This window comes from Pleurodeles waltl, chromosome 8, assembly GCF_031143425.1.
Source record: "Pleurodeles waltl isolate 20211129_DDA chromosome 8, aPleWal1.hap1.20221129, whole genome shotgun sequence".
NCBI lineage: Eukaryota > Metazoa > Chordata > Amphibia > Caudata > Salamandridae > Pleurodeles > Pleurodeles waltl.
In genome coordinates this window covers 716,687,707-716,706,557 of record NC_090447.1, presented here as the reverse complement: position 1 = coordinate 716,706,557, position 18,851 = coordinate 716,687,707, and the positions used below count along the sequence as shown (strand labels likewise).

The following is an 18,851-nucleotide window of genomic DNA, read 5'->3' as shown; positions in this document are numbered from 1 at the left end:
AAACTCCACTCTTGATATCTACTGTGAGAACTGCAGTAGCATTTTGATTGTAGGTATCAACCTCCAGAAACATTAGGAGCCTTCTGATATTGAGCGCAGTGTTGTGTCCAGGAATGAACCTCTCCTGGTCAGGTTGCAACAGACGTCCTACGCGGGAGGAGTCTGGTGACTAGGATGTGGCTAAGAATTCTGTAATCAATATTGACCATTGACAATGGTCAATAAGCTCTCACATCATGTGGTGGTTATCCAGACTTCAAGACTGGAACTACCACTGCCTCCTTAGTGCTGTTCAGCAGAAATCTGGCTTCCTTGGCCACCTTGTATAAGTCTACTTGTTTAGGAGCCAGCTGGTTCACAAATGCGATGCAGAATTTAGCCAGGAATTCATCGGTTCCCCAGGTTTTACCTCTGGCTAGGGCCTTGATAGATGTTCAGACCTCTTGGATTGTGATTGTTGCACCTCCCCCTAAGCATGGTCTTGAATGCATCCCATTCAGCCATGAGAGAGTCGGCAGTTTCTGAATTGTTTTCAAAGAACTGTCTTACACATTCCCCAATGGTGTCACAGAAGAGCGTGTCCTCTTATGACTCTGGTTTCAGTCACCATGCCGATATGCTAGGCCTAAGTCGCTCTCACCGCAGGTGTAGGAAAACTGGGTTATGATCTGAAATGGCTCTAGTGAGGCACTCAACAACATGCACCAGGCCATGGATGTCTTGGGTGCAGATAAACTTGTTCAGGCGCAAATGGAGTTCATGCAGGCATGAGAAAATGAGCAGTCTCTTGTCAAAGGGTGTGTCCGATGCCACGTATCGATCAGTCCCCACTTCTTATACCAGGCTGAGAGCAAAAGGCCCCTTCCAATTGTCTGAGAGTCCCGCAGTGGAGGATGGGAGTGGTCCAAGTCTGGATCAGTTGTAGTCCCCTCCCATAATGGCCGCGTGGACTAAGGAATGGGCTAAGGATCGTAACAGTTCTGCAAAGAAAGCTACCTGATCTGTGTTTGGGGCATATATATTGATAAGTGCAACATCGCTTCCCTTGCCACTCACCACTACATAACATGGGTCAACAAAGCCACCTATGCGCTGGGAGGGCACCCCCGTTCATATCCATATTAACGTCCTCCTAGCGTAGGCCAAGTAGGTAATGTAGTAGGCCTGACCTCTCCATCTCCTTTTAAGTGCCATCCTTTCTTTGGCTGTGAGATGAGTTTCCTGAAAGAATGCTATTTGAACCCCTCTTCTATTCAGGTGTGAGAACACTTTGTATCGTTTAGTCATTGTGTGCATCTCTCTTGTGTTCCAGGAGAGGATTCTGTAAGTCATGGGTGTAGGAGGCTGGCCTGTTTTGTACTGGGTACCTTGGGTACTTGCACCTTATACCAGGACCAGTTAACCCTTATTAGTGAAATGTACTAGTGTTCTAGCAGCTTAGGCTGATGGAGGTACACTAGACACCAAATAAGGTAAGTAATTAGACATAGGATAGTGCAAATAATAGGAAATGCTATAGAATGCAATGGGAGAAAATAGGTTTAGGGGCAACACAAACCATATACTAAGAAAGTGGAATGCGAATCGCGAATCGCGAATTCTCCCCCTAGACAAGTGTAGTGTATAGAGAATCGCTGGGAGAGTAGGAAAACCACAAAGGTGAGTAATATACCCCATCCCAGAGCCCAGGAAAGTAGGAGTAAAGTACTGCAAGTTTCCTTAGGACACACTACAAGTCGTGATTAGTTTATTGCAAGAACCAAGCAAGACTGCAAACAACAACTGGTGGATTCCTGGACCTGTAGACCTGCAAAGAGAGAAGACCAAGTCCAGAAGTCAGAAAAAGTTCCAGGAAGATGGCTGTTGGTTCCTGCGTAATGCAATGGATGTCCTACGAAAAGATGTTGGATGCAGGCGAGGTTCGGTGCTGGACTCGTCAAAAAAGCCTTGGTTCAAGTTTTGCGTCAAAGTGGTGCTACCTGGACCCAGGAGGGACCTGGGGGCTCAGCTCGGACTGAGGAGGCAAAGGGGGCTCCCAACACTGGAGGGAACCCGCAGATGACCAGGCAGCGCTCACGGAGGTCCCAGGACACGGGCACAAAGAAGGTGCAACTTGCGGTTGCAGCACTACAATAGAAGGTCCCACGCCACCGGAGGACAGCTCAGCGAGTTGAACGTCACAGGATAGAGTGCTGGGGACCGGGGCCAGGCTGTGCACAAAGGATTCTTGCAAAGAGTGCACAGAGGCCTCAGGAGGTGAAGATGACACGGTGCATAGGGGTACTGTAGCTAACGGGGAAGGCAAGCTCTTACCTCCTCCAAATTTGGACAGCAGGAGCTTAGGACAGTCTGTGTTGAAAGGGTCCACCACCTGTGTTCCATGGAGCATGTCCGTCAGCAGGAGATGAGTCCAAGAGAACTGGTTGTCGACTTAGAAGGTGCCTGCAAGAGCAGGGAAGTGACTCTGTCACTCCACGGGAGATTTCTTTGGTCCTTCTGGTGCATGGTGAAGACGGGGAGTCCCCAGAGCGTGCACACTGTGGAAACTGTTGCAGTTGCTGGCTGGAGCTGAAGTTGCAGGGGAAAAGTCGCCCTTCTGGATACCTTGTTGCTGTAAAAGCGGTTCCTGGAGCAGTCTGCGGTCGATCTGAGGTCAGAGGATGAATTAGTAGTTGCAGAGGATTCCTGCTGGAAACTTGGAAGTAGAATCTGAAGAGAAAGCCACAGGAGAGACTCTAAATAGCCCTGAGAGGGGGATTGGCTACCTTATCAGGTATGGACTAATCAGGAGGGGTCTCTCACGTCACCTGCTGGCACTGGCCACTCAAAGGCCTCCAGAGTGCCCCCACACCTTGGAAAACAACCCAGTAACACCTATTTCCAAAGGAAATGCTTTGTTTTGCCTTCCTGGGACTGAGCTGCTAAGACCCCAGGAGAGCAGAACCCTGTATGTGAGGTGGCAGCAGCTATAGCTGCAGTGCAAGCCTCAGAGAGCTGGTTTGGCGGTAACTGGGGGTCCATGGTGGAGCCCCCAGGATGCATGGATTTGGCTCTCCAATACCAGATTTGGAATGGGGGGACAATTCCATGATCTCAGACACCTTAGATGGCCATATTCGGTGTTACCATTGTGAAGCTACTTATAGCTATTGACCTATATGTAGTGCACGCGTGTAATGGCGTCTCCGCACTCACAAATTCCGTGAAATTGGCCCTGGACTGCATGGGGGCACCTTTGCTAGTGCAAGAGTGCCCTCACACTTAGTAAATTTGCAACCTAGCCTTTAGTAAATGAAGGTTAGACATATAGGTGACTTATAAGTTACTTAAGTTCAGTGAAAATGGCTGTGAAATAGTGTGTGCACTATTTCACGCAGGCTCCAGTGGCAGTCCTGAGGAAAGGTTTGTCTGAGCTCCTTATGCGTGGCAAAAGAAATAGTGCAGCCCATAAGGATCTCCTGAAACCCCAATGCCCTGGGTACCTATGTACCATATGCTAGGGTCCAGTGTGCCATTTGGAATTGGTAAATAAAGTCACTAGCCTATAGTGACTAATTTAGAAGCAGAGAGAGCATAAGCACTGAGGTTCTGGTTAGTTGAGCCTCAGTGACACAGTTAAGCACTACTGACAACACACACATTAGGCCACAAACTATGAGCACTGGGTTCCTGGCTAGCAGGATCCCAGTGAGCCAGGCAAAACACACTTACACACACTCACAAACAGGCCAAAAGTGGGGGTAACCATGCTAGAAAGAGGCTACTTTCTCACAATGGGGCTGCCATTTATTTGGTCTGCAAACTGTCAGTTTTGACCATCACTAGGGCCCTCCCTGCACTATGAGAGGTCTGCGGTTTCTCGGGACAGAAGCTGATATAATTCACCCATAGGACGCAACTATCAAACATTCCCTCAATAAACAAACAGTAGTCAACCCAACTCCCACTCCCTAGGACAAGTAGGCACGGACCCCCATGCAAACTCTCAGGCAAACTTTAAACACTTGCAGGAGGACCCATGTAGGCTCTAGATAGTGGAGGTGTGGTGAGCTTAGGCATTCTGCCTGAGTAAGCACCCCTAGAGATACAGCTAGTAAAGAGGCTCTAAGCCCTGGATGGCGTTATGCCTTACTTATGAGTCTCGTCTGTCCTCCCCCCCCCCCTTCCCTTCACCATCAGGCTCAGGTCTACTATTTACTTATTGCTGTCAGATAATTTCATCTGTAGTTCCAGGTGTTACTTTTTGAAGCTTGTCATCAGACATGCCAGAGGAGCTGGATCTGTGATCAGAGTCAGTCTTAGGCCCCATCTTCACGCACTGTAGAGATGTGGCTCCCTCCACTGCCACTCAACATTGCTACCAACGCTACCGCTCTCTGTTGCTCCTGGTGTACCTACTCCCTTGATGGGTCTACCCTGGTGCTCCCAGTGTCTCTGTGCCTCAACCTTTTCATTTAGGAGTGTCTGAGTGGGAGCCATGAGCCCAAGTGCTGTTACAGATTGATCCATTCCCACACTTCCTGCCTGCAGGGTTCTAAAGAAGTGTGCCGCTCATGGGGTCGCTGCTCCGTGCCTGGCAGGAAACATGGTATAGGACAGACCCATTTGATGGAGGTATCTTTTTGCCATCAGCAACATAGCGGGTTGGCGTTGTACATCTCTGGTGTGAAGTCTGGGAATAGCATTACTTTGCTGTTTTCTACTTTAAGTTTTCCCTGTTGTCGGGCTTGTCCCAGGATGTGGTCCAGATTGTTATAATATAGTAGTCTGGTGGTCGCAGGGCGCTCCTGGCTGCGGGGTTTTTGCCGAGTTTCTTAGTGCCCTCTCCAAGGCATATAACGGGTAGAGCCCCTCTGGCGTTACCATGTCCTTCAGCCAGTGTTCAAGGTAGTCCACCATACTGGTTCCTTCAATTCGCTCAGGCAGGCCAATAACTCCAATATTTTTGCACCTTGATCTCTTTTCTGCATCTTCTGCTCTGATTTACTATGTGCGTGTTTTTCCTTCCAGATCAGCCAGCCTCTCCTTTTCAGAAGACAGTTCAGACTGTATCCCACCAAGTTCTCGTTCCACTGTGGTGACTTGCTCTACTAGGCAGTGATTGTTCCCTGTCCGCCACTAAGTTGTTGATTTTACACCTCTAAGGCCTCCCTGGAAGCAGTTATGGCTAGTAGAATATGTCCTAGAGGGTGGGGACCTGTCTGAGGTCCTAAGCGTGAGTCAGCAGTATCCTGCCCAGAGAGTTAGCTACCAGTCTCCCCTGCAGACATATGTCTCGTGCCGGGGTCTTTCTTGCCCGATGCCTTCTCCATGGTGGCATATTCATGGCACAAATCAGCTGAGTTCACTCTAGTCTAGGAAGCTTGTGTTGCCCAGGTCTGCAGTCAGCAAAAGTCCTCACAGACAGGCCTCCGACACTGATAGTAGTAATAATGGCATGATGTTCACTGTGCCTCGTAAGGTAGGGTGGTGTGCAGGCGGATGTGGCGATGTTCCCAGCTGGGCACGAAAAGAACGGAGTGGGGCTAATCCTTGGGTGGGCTTACATCTCCTCAGTGGATCACAGGTCCAGAACCCTCTGCTCCAGGAGCTCCGGTTAGGTATTGACCTGGAACCTTCACCTGTTGGGCCTACAAGACAGTATTTCGTGCCAGCAGATTGTGTTCCTCCAGGGGCTCTTGTGTATGCTGTTCCCTATGAGTGAACAGCTGTCTATGGGGATACTGATTACTGCAGGGCTTCCCCAACTCTCCTCCTTGTGCACTCCCTCCACTATTCAGTAGCGACCTCTGTCGTGGATCTGGTGGAAAGTCAAAGGCCTCCTAGGTGGTTGCACGCTTCCGGTCCCTGGCTACATCATGAGGCTGCAGGAGGTCGATGGCTCCCAGGCCCGAAGATTAGTGCTGTTGCCCTCATGAGCGACTCCAAGGGCCAGATTCATGGCAAGTAGCAGAATTGTTTGGCGCACTTCCCATGGCAGAGAGTCTCTCCTGCTATGGTGTGTAATGTCAAGCGGGCCCCTTTGCGGGAGTAGGAGTATGTAAAGTCTGCCAGCAGAGTCTTAAAACTCTCTGTAAAGTTCTCTTTCAGTGTTTTATTGTCCCCCCAACAGCAGTTTGGTAGTGCATTCTGCAGCTCTAGCATCAGGGAGAGCCCTGTCCTGCCTGTCCACAGACTTCACTTGCAGTTCATTGTAGGCCAGAAGCACTTTCAGTTCACCTTGGCATTACCAGCTTCCCCTCTTGTGTTCACCAAGATGATGGTTGTTGTTAGAGCTCATCTGCAGAGATCAGGGGTTTCAGTTTTCCCCTATCTCAACAACTGGCACTTGAAGGCAAATTTGCCTAAGGCTGTCATCTCCCACCTCCAGACTATGGCGGACCTCCTGCATTTGCCAAAGACACACATGACTCTGTCTCACACGCTCCTAAAGCTGTTCTGGACACAGTGCAGTTTCTGGTTTATCCTTCTGAGTGGTGAGTCCAGGGTATTTAGGCTATGATACCGATGTTTCAGCCTTTGTCTGGGATTTAGTGAGAATGATTCTGAGGCCCCTGGACCTCATGGCCTCCTGCATCCTGCTGGTAACACATGCCTGATGGCATATGCAGGCTCTGCAGTGGGACCTGAAGTTCCAGTGGGCACAGCATCCGGGGAACCACTCCAACGGGGTCCAGATCTCAGAGGGAACTGAGAAAGGTCTGCAGTGGTGGTTAACGAACCACGATTGGGTCAGAAGCAGATCCATCTCCCTTCCTCAACCAGATCTGAGAGTAGTGACAAATGCATCACTCCTGGAATGGGGGGGCCATCTGAGAGAGGTGGAGATCAGAGGCATCTGGGCTCTGGCGGAAAAGGGACTCTACATCAACATTCTGGAGCTCAATGCTGGCAATGAAAGCCTTTCTTCCCTCTATCAAGGGATAGAGAGTGCAGGTGTTCTGCAAAAAGCGGGGTTGGGTTGGGGACCCTTTGTCAAGACAACAGCAGGGCATATCCCTGGTGTTTCAACATTTGGTAGGCTCCCCGAACGCCAGTGTGGACAAGCTCAGTTGAAAATGCCTAGCGGATCATGAATGGCATCTCCTTCTGGAGGTGGCGCAAGGTCTTTTTCAGCAGTGGAGAGAGCTTTGGTTAGATTTGTTCGCTTCTGCAGAGAAATGTGCAAGGTCAGCAGAATTTGTGAGTTGGAGTTTCCAAGGTCTCTATCGCTCAGAGGCGCTTTTCGTCTCGAGTGGAGTTCAGGCCTCCTGTACACCTTCCTGCCCGTGCCATTCCTACCCACAGTTCTCAATAAATGACCAGTCCTGATGGCTACAGACTAGGTAGGGAGTGTCAGGTATCCAGAGCTGCTGAGCATGTCCATTGATCTTCCGATCAGACTGCCCCTTCGGGACAAACTTCTCTCACAGCAGCAGGGGTGGGTTCTGCACCCAAACTTGTCCACTCTCCACCTTCTTCTGTGGAGATTGAGCAGCGGCAGCTGCCAACCTTTGACCTTCCTCCTGAAGTCTTTAACGTAATCTTGGCAGCCAGGCACAAAATGATATATGCCTGTTGGAAGAAATTTGTGGTGTGGCACACAGACAAGTCTGTTGACCTCCACTTTCTGCCCTTCTCACTGAGGTTCTGTTGTTCATTCTGTGCCTTGCCCAGCAGGGCTCTGCTCAGGACACTCTTCAGGGATATTTGTCTGCTATTTCTGCTTTTTGCGGTTGCTTGATCAATCTTCTTTTTTTAAGCATCCTATTGTACAGAGGTTCCTCAGAGATCTTAAACATCTTTTTCCTCCATCCCCATTCATTATGCCCTAATGGGATCTGAATATGGTTCTGACTTTTTTGATGTGCGCTCCTTTCGAGCCTCTCCACAATTGCCCTCTCAGGCTTCTTGCATTGAAAATAGTCTTCCTTGTTTCAGTTACATCTGCCTGCAGAGTGAATAAGTTGTAGCCACTGTCACCTAAGCTGCCCTACCTTTCTATCTATCCAGACAAAGTGGTGCTTCACACTAGGGCCGCTTTTCTGCCAAAAGTGGTCACAACCCTTTCATGTAGGCCAATCCATTACCTTTCCTACTTTTTACACCCTCCCACATCCTTCTAAGTATCGTACGAAAGAGTTCCAGGTGGATGACCACCTCTTTGTAGGGTATGTGGGTGCGAAGAAAGGTCGGCAGTGCAGAAGCAGACCATCTCTACATGGGTCGTACTCTGCAATAAGATCTGCTACTCACTGGGCAGAAAGCAGCCCCACCCCCCAAGGGTTTGCGCACTCATTCTACCTGAGCTAAAGCTGTGACCAGTGCGTTAGCATGCGGAGTTCCTGTCCCAGACATCTGCCAGGCAGCAACTTGGACATCTCTGCACACATTTACCAAACACTACTGTCTGGACAGTCAGGTCCGTAGGGTCGGGCACTTTGCCCTTTCATTTCTGCAGGACTTTCTAGTTTGAACTTGGTATTGCTGGAGTGTCTATTCAGAGGTAAGGAACCTGCACCTAAAAATCTCTATCAGATGGACAAATTACTTACCTTCTGTAACACCTTATTTGCACTCTGCTCCTGTGATGCTTTCTTTGTGTATCGATCAACAAGAACCATCAAAGCGTACAAAAAAGAAAGCTCCACATGAAATCATGTTAATAAATACAAAATGATAAAAATGCTAGCAACAGATAAAAGCCAATCAATCCCGAGCCCCAACCACTAAGCATGCATAATTTTATATTATTAGACATGATTCATTAACACTCTTATTTTAAAAAGAAACAAGAATGTGTGCGCCATGAATGCATAATTGACACAAGTCATTAACATAATTCATTTGCAGACTCTGTTTTTTAGAAAACGAGTGCGTTTGTACCATACAGCCACAAGGAACTTGCCAACTGCCAGCACCATAACAGTGGAAGTATCAATTTTTAAAATCCTGAGGGCAGTGTCATATTGTCTGGTATCCTGGTTCTGGCAGATAGGACGTATCCACTTACGCCGAGGGAAAACGGAAGCTGTACAGAAAAACAGAAGCTGTACAGAAAAACAGAAAATGTTCAACTGTCTCAGGATCAACACCACAGGCCGGGCAGGTGTTTGATACAGATGTTGCCCGCCATCTACTTGTCAAAGACGTTAGTGTCAGACACCCATTACGAAAACAAATATTCAAGCTCTTAACAAGGGGTTCAGGAATGATATCTAAAAAAAGACTTGTACCGGGGGTGCCACTTGAAGTCAAGAAATTGATTGGTCATAAATACATCACTGCGCAAGGTAAGAAGCAAAGAATGGGTTGTAGCAAAAAGGTGATTGTTCCTAATATAGGCCCAATAAACTGATTTCAGGGATTGCATCTGGATTTTCTTAAAACCCTGGGGATTCTCCCAAAAACTTTAAAGACCCAGGATACGGAACCAGTTTGACAGAAGCTTAAACCATAGGATAGAGTCTACATTAGGTCTTTTTAAAAAATCAAGAAGTGAATTTCTGTAAGTACTTAGTTCCGGTGTGGTCCATATACTTCCCCAGTATAACAGAGATTTTAAAACTTGTGTGTCTGGAATCCATTTAAGGCCAAGATCAAGATAAATGGGAACCAGAGGGGTACTGTCTGGACAAGCAAGTAGTCCTCTAACAAAGATATTTTCTCTCACAGACAGTTTAAGAGCTTCCCAATAGCCCCACACCTCTGCACCAGAGGTAGCAGTATATTTGAGGTACCATCAGTTTTGTTTTGCTGACATTCAGTTCCAACCCATGCTCTGCACAAAAAGCTGTAAACCTATTGACAAGAGTCTGTAACCCTTTCGGTGTTTTAGAAATAAGGGGAGAGTCATCCGCAAAAAGTAATATGGGGATTTTTTGAGCATTTAGGGCAGAGGCATCATTCTGGCAAGAGAACACGTATTGCACCACCCCGTTTATATATAAAGTAAATAGTAATGGTGCCCAGACGCAACCTTGGCAAACCCCCCGCTGTATAGGGATATAGTCAATTTTCCCTGTTTGCCTCATCTTACCCGAGCGTAAGTACCTTTGTGGAGCAGCACTAAAAGATGAATTAAGTTCCTGGGTATACCCCCTTTGCCTAAAACCTCCCATAGTTTCCTCCTAGGAACCAAATCAAAAGCAGACTGAAGGTCCACAAAAGCAACATACAGACTTTGTTTGGCAAGATGTGCATATGTCAAGTATAAAAGAGTAAGTTGGAAGACTTGGTCTACAGTCAAAAACCCACCTGAAGGGGGGGGCAGCACATGGTAGCATCAACCCACTCTAAAAGCCTATCCAGAACCTGCTTTGCAAAGATAAGTTTTCAACAAGGCTGATAGGTCTATAATTAGCAGGGGAGCTCACGTCACCCTTCTTATATATGGTTAATATTTCAGCCCTCTTCCAAGTGGCAGGAATAGGGTCCCCAGCTGCTACAGCATTGGCTATCGTATTAATGTAACTAGACCAGATTACCGGCTCAGATTTGTATAGATCCCCTTGTATTTTGTCAGGACCAGGATCTTTGGAAGATTTCAAGGAAGCTATTGCAGCTCTAGTTTCTCCAAAGGTAAAAACAATACGGTCATCAGGACTGCTATACCCTGCCCCAGAGCCTCCTGACAAGGGGCTCAATTCGAACTGCCTCAGAAAAGAGGAGTCGTCACTAGATGTATCACTGTATAGAGTGTAAAGATATTATAACTCTCTGGTTGAATATGATAATGGTTTAAACTCCCTCCCTCATTTTGACTTAGGGAGAGTAACTTCCAGAAGGTCCTGTTAACATTTATGCTGCTTGCTTGAAGCAAATTTTCCCAAAGAGTATCTCCCCACTTTTTCTTTGCATGCGTTACGGCCTTATTGTATGCAACTCTGGCCATCCTCATCATCCCCTGGGAACGAGACACGGCCGCTATCTTCAGGGCTGATTTTGCTTTTGGACAATCATTGCTAAACCACTTATTCTCATTTGTGTGTGTGTGTGTGTGTGTGTGTGTGTGTAGAGGCACTGTAGTTTAGAAACCAGGGTCTCATGGATATTGAGGAATGGAATGTTTTCAACCTCATACTCCTCATAGTTAGAAAAGGCATCAATAAACAAATTATAATTCTCCTTATGCAAATAAGGGTTTGACATCACTTTTAGCTAAGTTACACGTTTATAGTCATTAGCCAGTAGTGGCTCGGGCACCACAGTGGAATAATTGTTCTGTGATCTCATAAATACATCACTGCGCAAGGTAAGAAGCAAAGAACTATGATCGCTGTTATGGCAAAAATCAACCTTCATATCTTCCAGCATAGACCACAATCTAACATCTACTAGAAAATAATCAATGACGCTAGTCAGCTGGCCATGCTTGAAGGTAGGAGAATAACATTGATAGGTGTACGTATTGCCATTACAGGCCCTTAGTCCTTGCTTGAAACATAGCGCTGTTAACTGAAGGGCAGCACGCAAACAAGTAGACAGTTGTTTTCCCATCAGTTGTGGGATACCCCAATATTCATCCTCGTCTGCAGTCAAATCCCTACTATAATGAGAGGGTTCAAATGAACAATGAACATCGCCAGCAACCACTAAATTAAAAGAATAGTGCAATGTGTCTGTAAATTCAATCAGTTGGGCCAAGGTCCAAGACTCTGCACTCCGTGATATTAATCTAGCATATACATTACTTATTGCAAGCCTAAAGCCTTGCTTAAATTCAAGCTGGATGCCTAATAGATCCAGTGGGTGCACTGTAGTTTATTTATCAATATCAGAATGCCTCCCTTCGCCAGGCTGCTACCCCCAGCAGTGGGCTGTGCTTCTACATAATAAGATAGAAAATCATCCAAGGAGACTAGGGTCAATGCCCAAGTCTCCTGAAATATGCATATATCTTGTTTATTAACATAAGCGGCCCCCTCATGGTCCATTAATTTACAACTCAACCCTGCCAGATTCCAAGACATAATAGACAGCTTAGCTCTAGCCTCTGTAGTGGTGGGCATATTACTCTGAGCCTTTTCCCCTGTCCCACAATCAACAGGCCCAACAGACACACCATCCCTCCTCACAGGGCCACTGGTAAATTTGCAGCATAGGATTTAGTGGATTGTCAATCAATAGCATTCAAGTCAGGGGAATTACTATCTGCGAGAGCAAGAATGTTTAATTTGCAAAGATCTACCTTTCCCCCCTACTATTTCCCTAGAAATTCTGGGTGTAGTAGTAACAGGCAGAGATTGTTTTAGCCTAATGCCCACCCCTTGAGGATTCCTGAGATAACAAGTTTGCAGTTCAATGTCAATAAGGTTGGTCGCTAGCAGCTTGTCAATAAGAAGGATAGAGATAAAACCAAAATTTTACCCTTGCGAACTGTGTCTTACAGCTTCTACAATATCCGCTCTGATGACAGAGAGGCAATTGCGCTGAACTCTCAGCTAGTAGATGGCCTTATTTATCAGAGAGTCCTGGGTTTAAAGAGATTCTAACAGCAACTTTGGCACCCCGACCATGAAAATAGTTCTTCCTGGCTTCCCCGCACCCTGGGCCTGTTACTTTGCTGTTGATAATCTTACGTCAGACCAATACTGAGGACAACCTAATGGCCTTCCCTCTCACACCCTAGATGTAGTTTCCCCAGTGAGCACCTGAATACAAACCCCCTCCCCGCCTCGAGGGACCTTTATATGAGCAGAAAAATGGGGCACGTCGAGGAAACCCAGTTCAGCAGGAGCACTCCTCTTTACAGCAGAACTGTACCTAGGCCTTCTTGTCTCAGAAGTGACCGTTGTTCCTTCAACAAGAGGAGCGGATTGGTTTATCTCACAGTGGGTGGTAAGACTCCATGAAAACTGCCCGTACAGGCCTTTGTGGTAAGCTACTGCAGAGACTTGTTGAACATGCCTGAAGATATTTCGTCAGTCCTAATAGAGGATGGCAGCGTTTATGAAAAACTAATGTAGTCTATCATTCGTAGGCAATTTTGTGAACTCTTGGGCTACGAAAGGGCAACATAATCTTATTTTGAGGCAGCTTTGTATGTTGTTTTTAAGAACACCAGATGCTTAGAGACAAGTATAGTTTAAGGAATATTTTTCTAATACTGTACTGCATGGAAGGATGATGGTATTTGGGCTTATGGGAAATGAAGAAACCTTTTCAGCATTATTATTTTTCTACGAATAGTTGAGCTCTAGTTTTGTATGTGTGGGCATTTACATTGACATATGCATACAAATGTAATACAAAGCAGTAATGGTTGAAAAAAGGCTATAAATTCATGGAAGAAAGCCTGGGGATAGCATGTGGTTCTATTTAGCTTGTCACTGTGTGTATACAGGCATGTAGATAAGCTGAACACTGCCAAGTAGCGTACAAGTCCGAAATGCATGTTAAAAGAATAGGATTTCAAATTCAAATGATCTTTATTAGCATGAAGAGCTATACCACTGTTTCCAACTTTAATACTATTCATTTTCCTTTTTTTTTTTTTTTTTTTTTTTACAAAAAAGGCAAAATATTTTGGACTCCAGATGCAAATTACCAGACTGATTTGTGAAATGGATTTAAGGATCAACACCATAGTGCCCCTTGAATATGCTCCCCTAGTTTTTGACACTGTCTCCATGAACTTTGAAATTGCTTCCGCAAGACTTTAAATCTTCCACAAAAGCCAAGAACTGGCTCTGTGCTGATATCGTGATACTATTACTAACAGTCAGGTGTTTACAATGTGAATCTATTGTGGTTGCTCATGCTTTGCATATTTCTGAATTCTAAAATACAAGAAATTGATGGATAGAATTCTTAACTGAATGTTAGTCCCTAGTAATTATTCAATGCCATGTTGCAGTCCATCGTTTTTTGCCCACCATGCAATATCAGATTAGAGCCCGCTGAATGCACATCAGCTTGGTCCTGCACTAATAGGATCCATCCAGCCCAGACTGCTAAGTTGGGTTCCCTCTGAACAGGAACACAAGCAACCCAAGGCCAGTTTCGTCCTAGTTTGGTCTCTTCAGTTGGGTGCAGCTTGGTTAAGAAACACATACAATGAGCATGAGTTCCACATTCGGGTATGGCTGTTGCACTTGGGGCATCACAATGAAAAATACAAAAAAGTAAATCCTTAGATTAAGGAAAGCGCCCAGATAATAGACTTCAACATCTTGATTCTCAAGATGTTTTCTGGATGGAATTCATGATTTCATGGGTGTTACTTTTTAATAGTACTTTTTTCTAAACGTTGGTGTTCTAGAGATTATTTGTTTTTGGCTTTGTAAAAATCTATTTTTTTAGAGCAAGGGATGATGATTAATCAATATACAGGGAGTGCAGAATTATTAGGCAAGTTGTATTTTTGAGGATTAATTTTATTTGTGAACAACAACCATGTTCTCAATGAACCCAAAAAACTCATTAATATCAAAGCTGAATATTTTTGGAAGTAGTTTTTAGTTTGTTTTTAGTTTTAGCTATGTTAGGGGGATATCTGTGTGTGCAGGTGACTATTACTGTGCATAATTATTAGGCAACTCAACAAAAAAAATATATACCCATTTCAATTATTTATTATTACCAGTGAAACCAATATAACATCTCAACATTCACAAATATACATTTCTGACATTCAAAAACAAAACAAAAAAAAATCAGTGACCAATATAGCCACCTTTCTTTGCAAGGACACTCAAAAGCCTGCCATCCATGGATTCTGTCAGTGTTTTGATCTGTTCACCATCAACATTGTGTGCAGCAGCAACCACAGCCTCCCAGACACTGTTCAGAGAGGTGTACTGTTTTCCCTCCTTGTAAATCTCACATTTGATGATGGACCACAGGTTCTCAATGGGGTTCAGATCAGGTGAACAAGGAGGCCATGTCATTAGATTTCCTTCTTTTATACCCTTTCTTGCCAGCCACGCTGTGGAGTACTTGGACGCGTGTGATGGAGCATTGTCCTGCATGAAAATCATGTTTTTCTTGAAGGATGCAGACTTCTTCCTGTACCACTGCTTGAAGAAGGTGTCTTCCAGGAACTGGCAGTAGGACTGGGAGTTGAGCTTGACTCCATCCTCAACCCGAAAAGGCCCCACAAGCTCATCTTTGATGATACCAGCCCAAACCAGTACTCCACCTCCACCTTGCTGGCGTCTGAGTCGGACTGGAGCTCTCTGCCCTTTACCAATCCAGCCACGGGCCCATCCATCTGGCCCATCAAGACTCACTCTCATTTCATCAGTCCATAAAACCTTAGAAAAATCAGTCTTGAGATATTTCTTGGCCCAGTCTTGACGTTTCAGCTTGTGTGTCTTGTTCAGTGGTGGTCGTCTTTCAGCCTTTCTTACCTTGGCCATGTCTCTGAGTATTGCACACCTTGTGCTTTTGGGCACTCCAGTGATGTTGCAGCTCTGAAATATGGCCAAACTGGTGGCAAGTGGCATCGTGGCAGCTGCACTCTTGACTTTTCTCAGTTCATGGGCAGTTATTTTGCGCTTTGGTTTTTCCACACGCTTCTTGCGACCCTGTTGACTATTTTGAATGAAACGCTTGATTGTTCGATGATCACGCTTCAGAAGCTTTGCAATTTTAAGAGTGCTGCATCCCTCTGCAAGATATCTCACTATTTTTTACTTTTCTGAGCCTGTCAAGTCCTTCTTTTGACCCATTTTGCCAAAGGAAAGGAAGTTGCCTAATAATTATGCACACCTGATATAGGGTGTTGATGTCATTAGACCACACCCCTTCTCATTACAGAGATGCACATCACCTAATATGCTTAATTGGTAGTAGGCTTTCGAGCCTATACAGCTTGGAGTAAGACAACATGCATAAAGAGGATGATGTGGTCAAAATACTCATTTGCCTAATAATTCTGCACTCCCTGTATAAACAAAATGGAAACCCTGGATTCAATATGTGATGATCTAGCTATTCACCATGGAGGAGGCTACAGAGGCTGAATATCCTTCATAGATGTTTTTCCAGAACCTGCAAATGGGAAAGACTTCTCAGTACCTAAAATTGATATAAGATCACCATTACTTGACAAATTAGCTCCTTGCAGCTTCGTGGGAAGCCAAGAAAGGGATCAAAAACAGAGCAAGGCCAAGCAGAAGAAGAACTGGATCGTTTACCCAAAACACCCGGAAACCATCAGGTTCATAAGAAAGGATTAAAGAATCGACTAAAAAATAGATTCCAAACTTCCCAAAGCTTAGATACTTTTGACACCGACTTCCACAACATTCAAAGAAAAGACAAAAAATAAACAATTTGGTAACTACAAATTTGACAAGAGAAAGAGAGTACCTCATTAGAAATACGTTAGCAGACATTTTTACCTGGAGAATTAGGAAAAATGTTTTTGTCATCAAAAACACTTCAAATCTCGGCGCATGTTTTAGCACTGATGCAGACTGCCCTCAAAGTTTCAACATCTTCATAAAGAGAAATGTATTTAAAATAATTCATCCTGTTACCTTCTAAGATACTATGTCTTAACATTATGGATGCTTTATTAAAAAAAAAAGCACTGAATTAAGTTACCAGGTGCAACAAGACCTCTTATGTGGCATATTATACCTCATGATGCATGTTTACTTAATGTGGTGGACAACCTGGAATTATAGAAAATAATATTCCAAGCTGACCTACTGTTACTGATTTTGCCAGTGTTGGAGCAATCTTGCCAACAACCATTGGCAAAGTGAGACCAGTTGACCTAACAAGTGCATATTCAGTTGGTACCAGTCTTGTAACTGTATGGAAAACTGCTCCTCTAAAAAGAAGTTATAGGTACATTTTCCTCTTTAGGGAATGGGAACACATAAGTTCTCCTGGGGCAAAAGGGCAAAGGATTTCTTCATAGGAACATATTTTCCCTGTGCAGGAGAATGTAACATTCAAATACATGTGGAACATGCACATTTTTAACTGGAACAATCTAGCAGATTGGTCACCATGCAGACACAATACTGAAATTTACAAGGAGATTTTCGTGCATACTCCATTGTTTCTTTGTGAGCTACTGAAAGGTCAGTAGCCAATGCAAATCACAGGGATAAATCTCTCTTGTGTAAGCTTACAACTTTTCTACAAAACATTTTTGAATCTGGACCTTTATTATCACCACACTGGTAAAATGTCTGTGACATGTTAAAAATGCTCTTTTTAAGTATGGATTTATTTTTAGTATTGATATAATTCAGACCTAGCTCCCAGGGCAATGATACTCTTTACAAATAAACTGAAAATTACATTAAAGGAGTGAAGAGTAAGTTAGAATAATATACACAAGGTAAAAGCATACAAGAGAGGGTATAGAAAGTTGATAATGATTGAATCATTAATAATATTAAGAATAGGCTTTGAATAGATGGGTCTTTAGATTTCCCCTAAATGAAGTATGTTGTCTTGGGTCCTCAGGCAAAGCTTTGAAGATAGTCATTCCTCTGAACGATTGTACTGAACATGTGTGTAATAGGTACTTGCCTCTAAAAGAGAAAATGAGGATGTTAGTATCTGTTTATTATAAGATATCCTGCCCTGATGTTTGTACTCCGCACATGCATTGTACCTCAACTCACATCAACTATAAGCACACTCAAATTGCTCATTGTTCTTTTGTGTTTTCTAGGTAAATATTGTGGTCATGTGTTTCATCTGGAAAACTTGATTGAGTCCAAAAGCCATGAGGTTACAGTACAATTCATGAGTGGAACTCACATTTCCGGTCGTGGCTTTCTAGCCTCCTACTCAACTACAAAAAATACAGGTAGTATTTTGCATTTTGTTTTTATTCAGAATGAATAGTTCAATGTAGCTCACCCCCCCCCCAATGCTTGATGGATTTAAATTAAATGTGAATGCTGTTGCAGATTTGCTTAAATATCACGTCTCTTGTGGCTGGCTCCCTGTTTCTCCAGTTTTGAAGAACCACCCTTCGGTGACTATGGAAACTTTCATAGCAGTTTAAAAGAATTCCAATGTTAGACAGATATACAAGCATGTAATGGTAAATAGCACAATAGTAGATCAGAAGGTGAAGTTACAGTGACTGTGCGTCAAGCTCTTGTGGGGGCATTATTTAATGTATTTGTAAACGACAAAGCAAAGGGAATCCTTAACTTTATTTTAACGTATTTCCAGTCCAAATATTTCTACCCTGGGGCACTATTGGTAGAAAAGCTAACTTGGCCTGCAATAAAGAGTGATCAAACGGCACACAATATACATGGAAGCGCATTAGCCAGCAAAAGTAAACCCTGGTAACTGACATACTACTGTTAGTGGTGTTCAGTCACTGAGCGAGAGCATTAGTCATGCATCACCCATTCTGTCCGAACGGCCTGGAATTTACAAAGAATGGTGGTAGCTAACAGAAATAAGCCCTGGAGTTTTTCAGCAAAATTGGGGGACTACAGATGAGAAAGGTCAAATAGTTCTATCAGATGGGATTGTGAGATTGGTCTTGGTACCAAGGATGTGAGCAACCACTATTGTATGAGTTGTTTGGAATAAATCACGATTGCAACTTGTAATGTCTACGTAATTGCTAAATGAAAGCACAATAAATCACGTTTTTAACACAGATAGGAGCCATGGCCAGAAAACTGGTAGTTTTTTTTATATGGCAACGTGGAGTTGATGGTTTTATTCACTACTCTCTAAATTACATCAAAACTCACAACCATCTGTTTTGCCTTGGTCAGTATAGATTTTGAGAGTGAATCTCCAAACATAGGGGATGGACCAAGAGGAGCATCTGAGTCCACAACATTTAACTTGAAGGTGTTTGCTTTGGGAAAATGAGGGATTGCATCAAAGCCTTTCATTCTTTGTTTTTAACAACTTTATTTTGCATA

General features: G+C 44.4%; 1 protein-coding gene across 3 annotated transcripts in view; it reads left to right on the top strand.

Annotated features, from left to right (window-relative positions):
• Nucleotides 1-18,851, top strand: part of DCBLD2 (discoidin, CUB and LCCL domain containing 2) — a 529,217-nt gene that overhangs the window by 183,068 nt on the left and 327,298 nt on the right. For all 3 annotated transcript variants that reach the window (XM_069204886.1, XM_069204888.1, XM_069204885.1), the window contains exon 3: nt 17,624-17,761. In XM_069204886.1, coding sequence (XP_069060987.1) covers nt 17,624-17,761 — 138 coding nt within the window. The remainder of the gene's footprint in view (nt 1-17,623; nt 17,762-18,851) is intronic.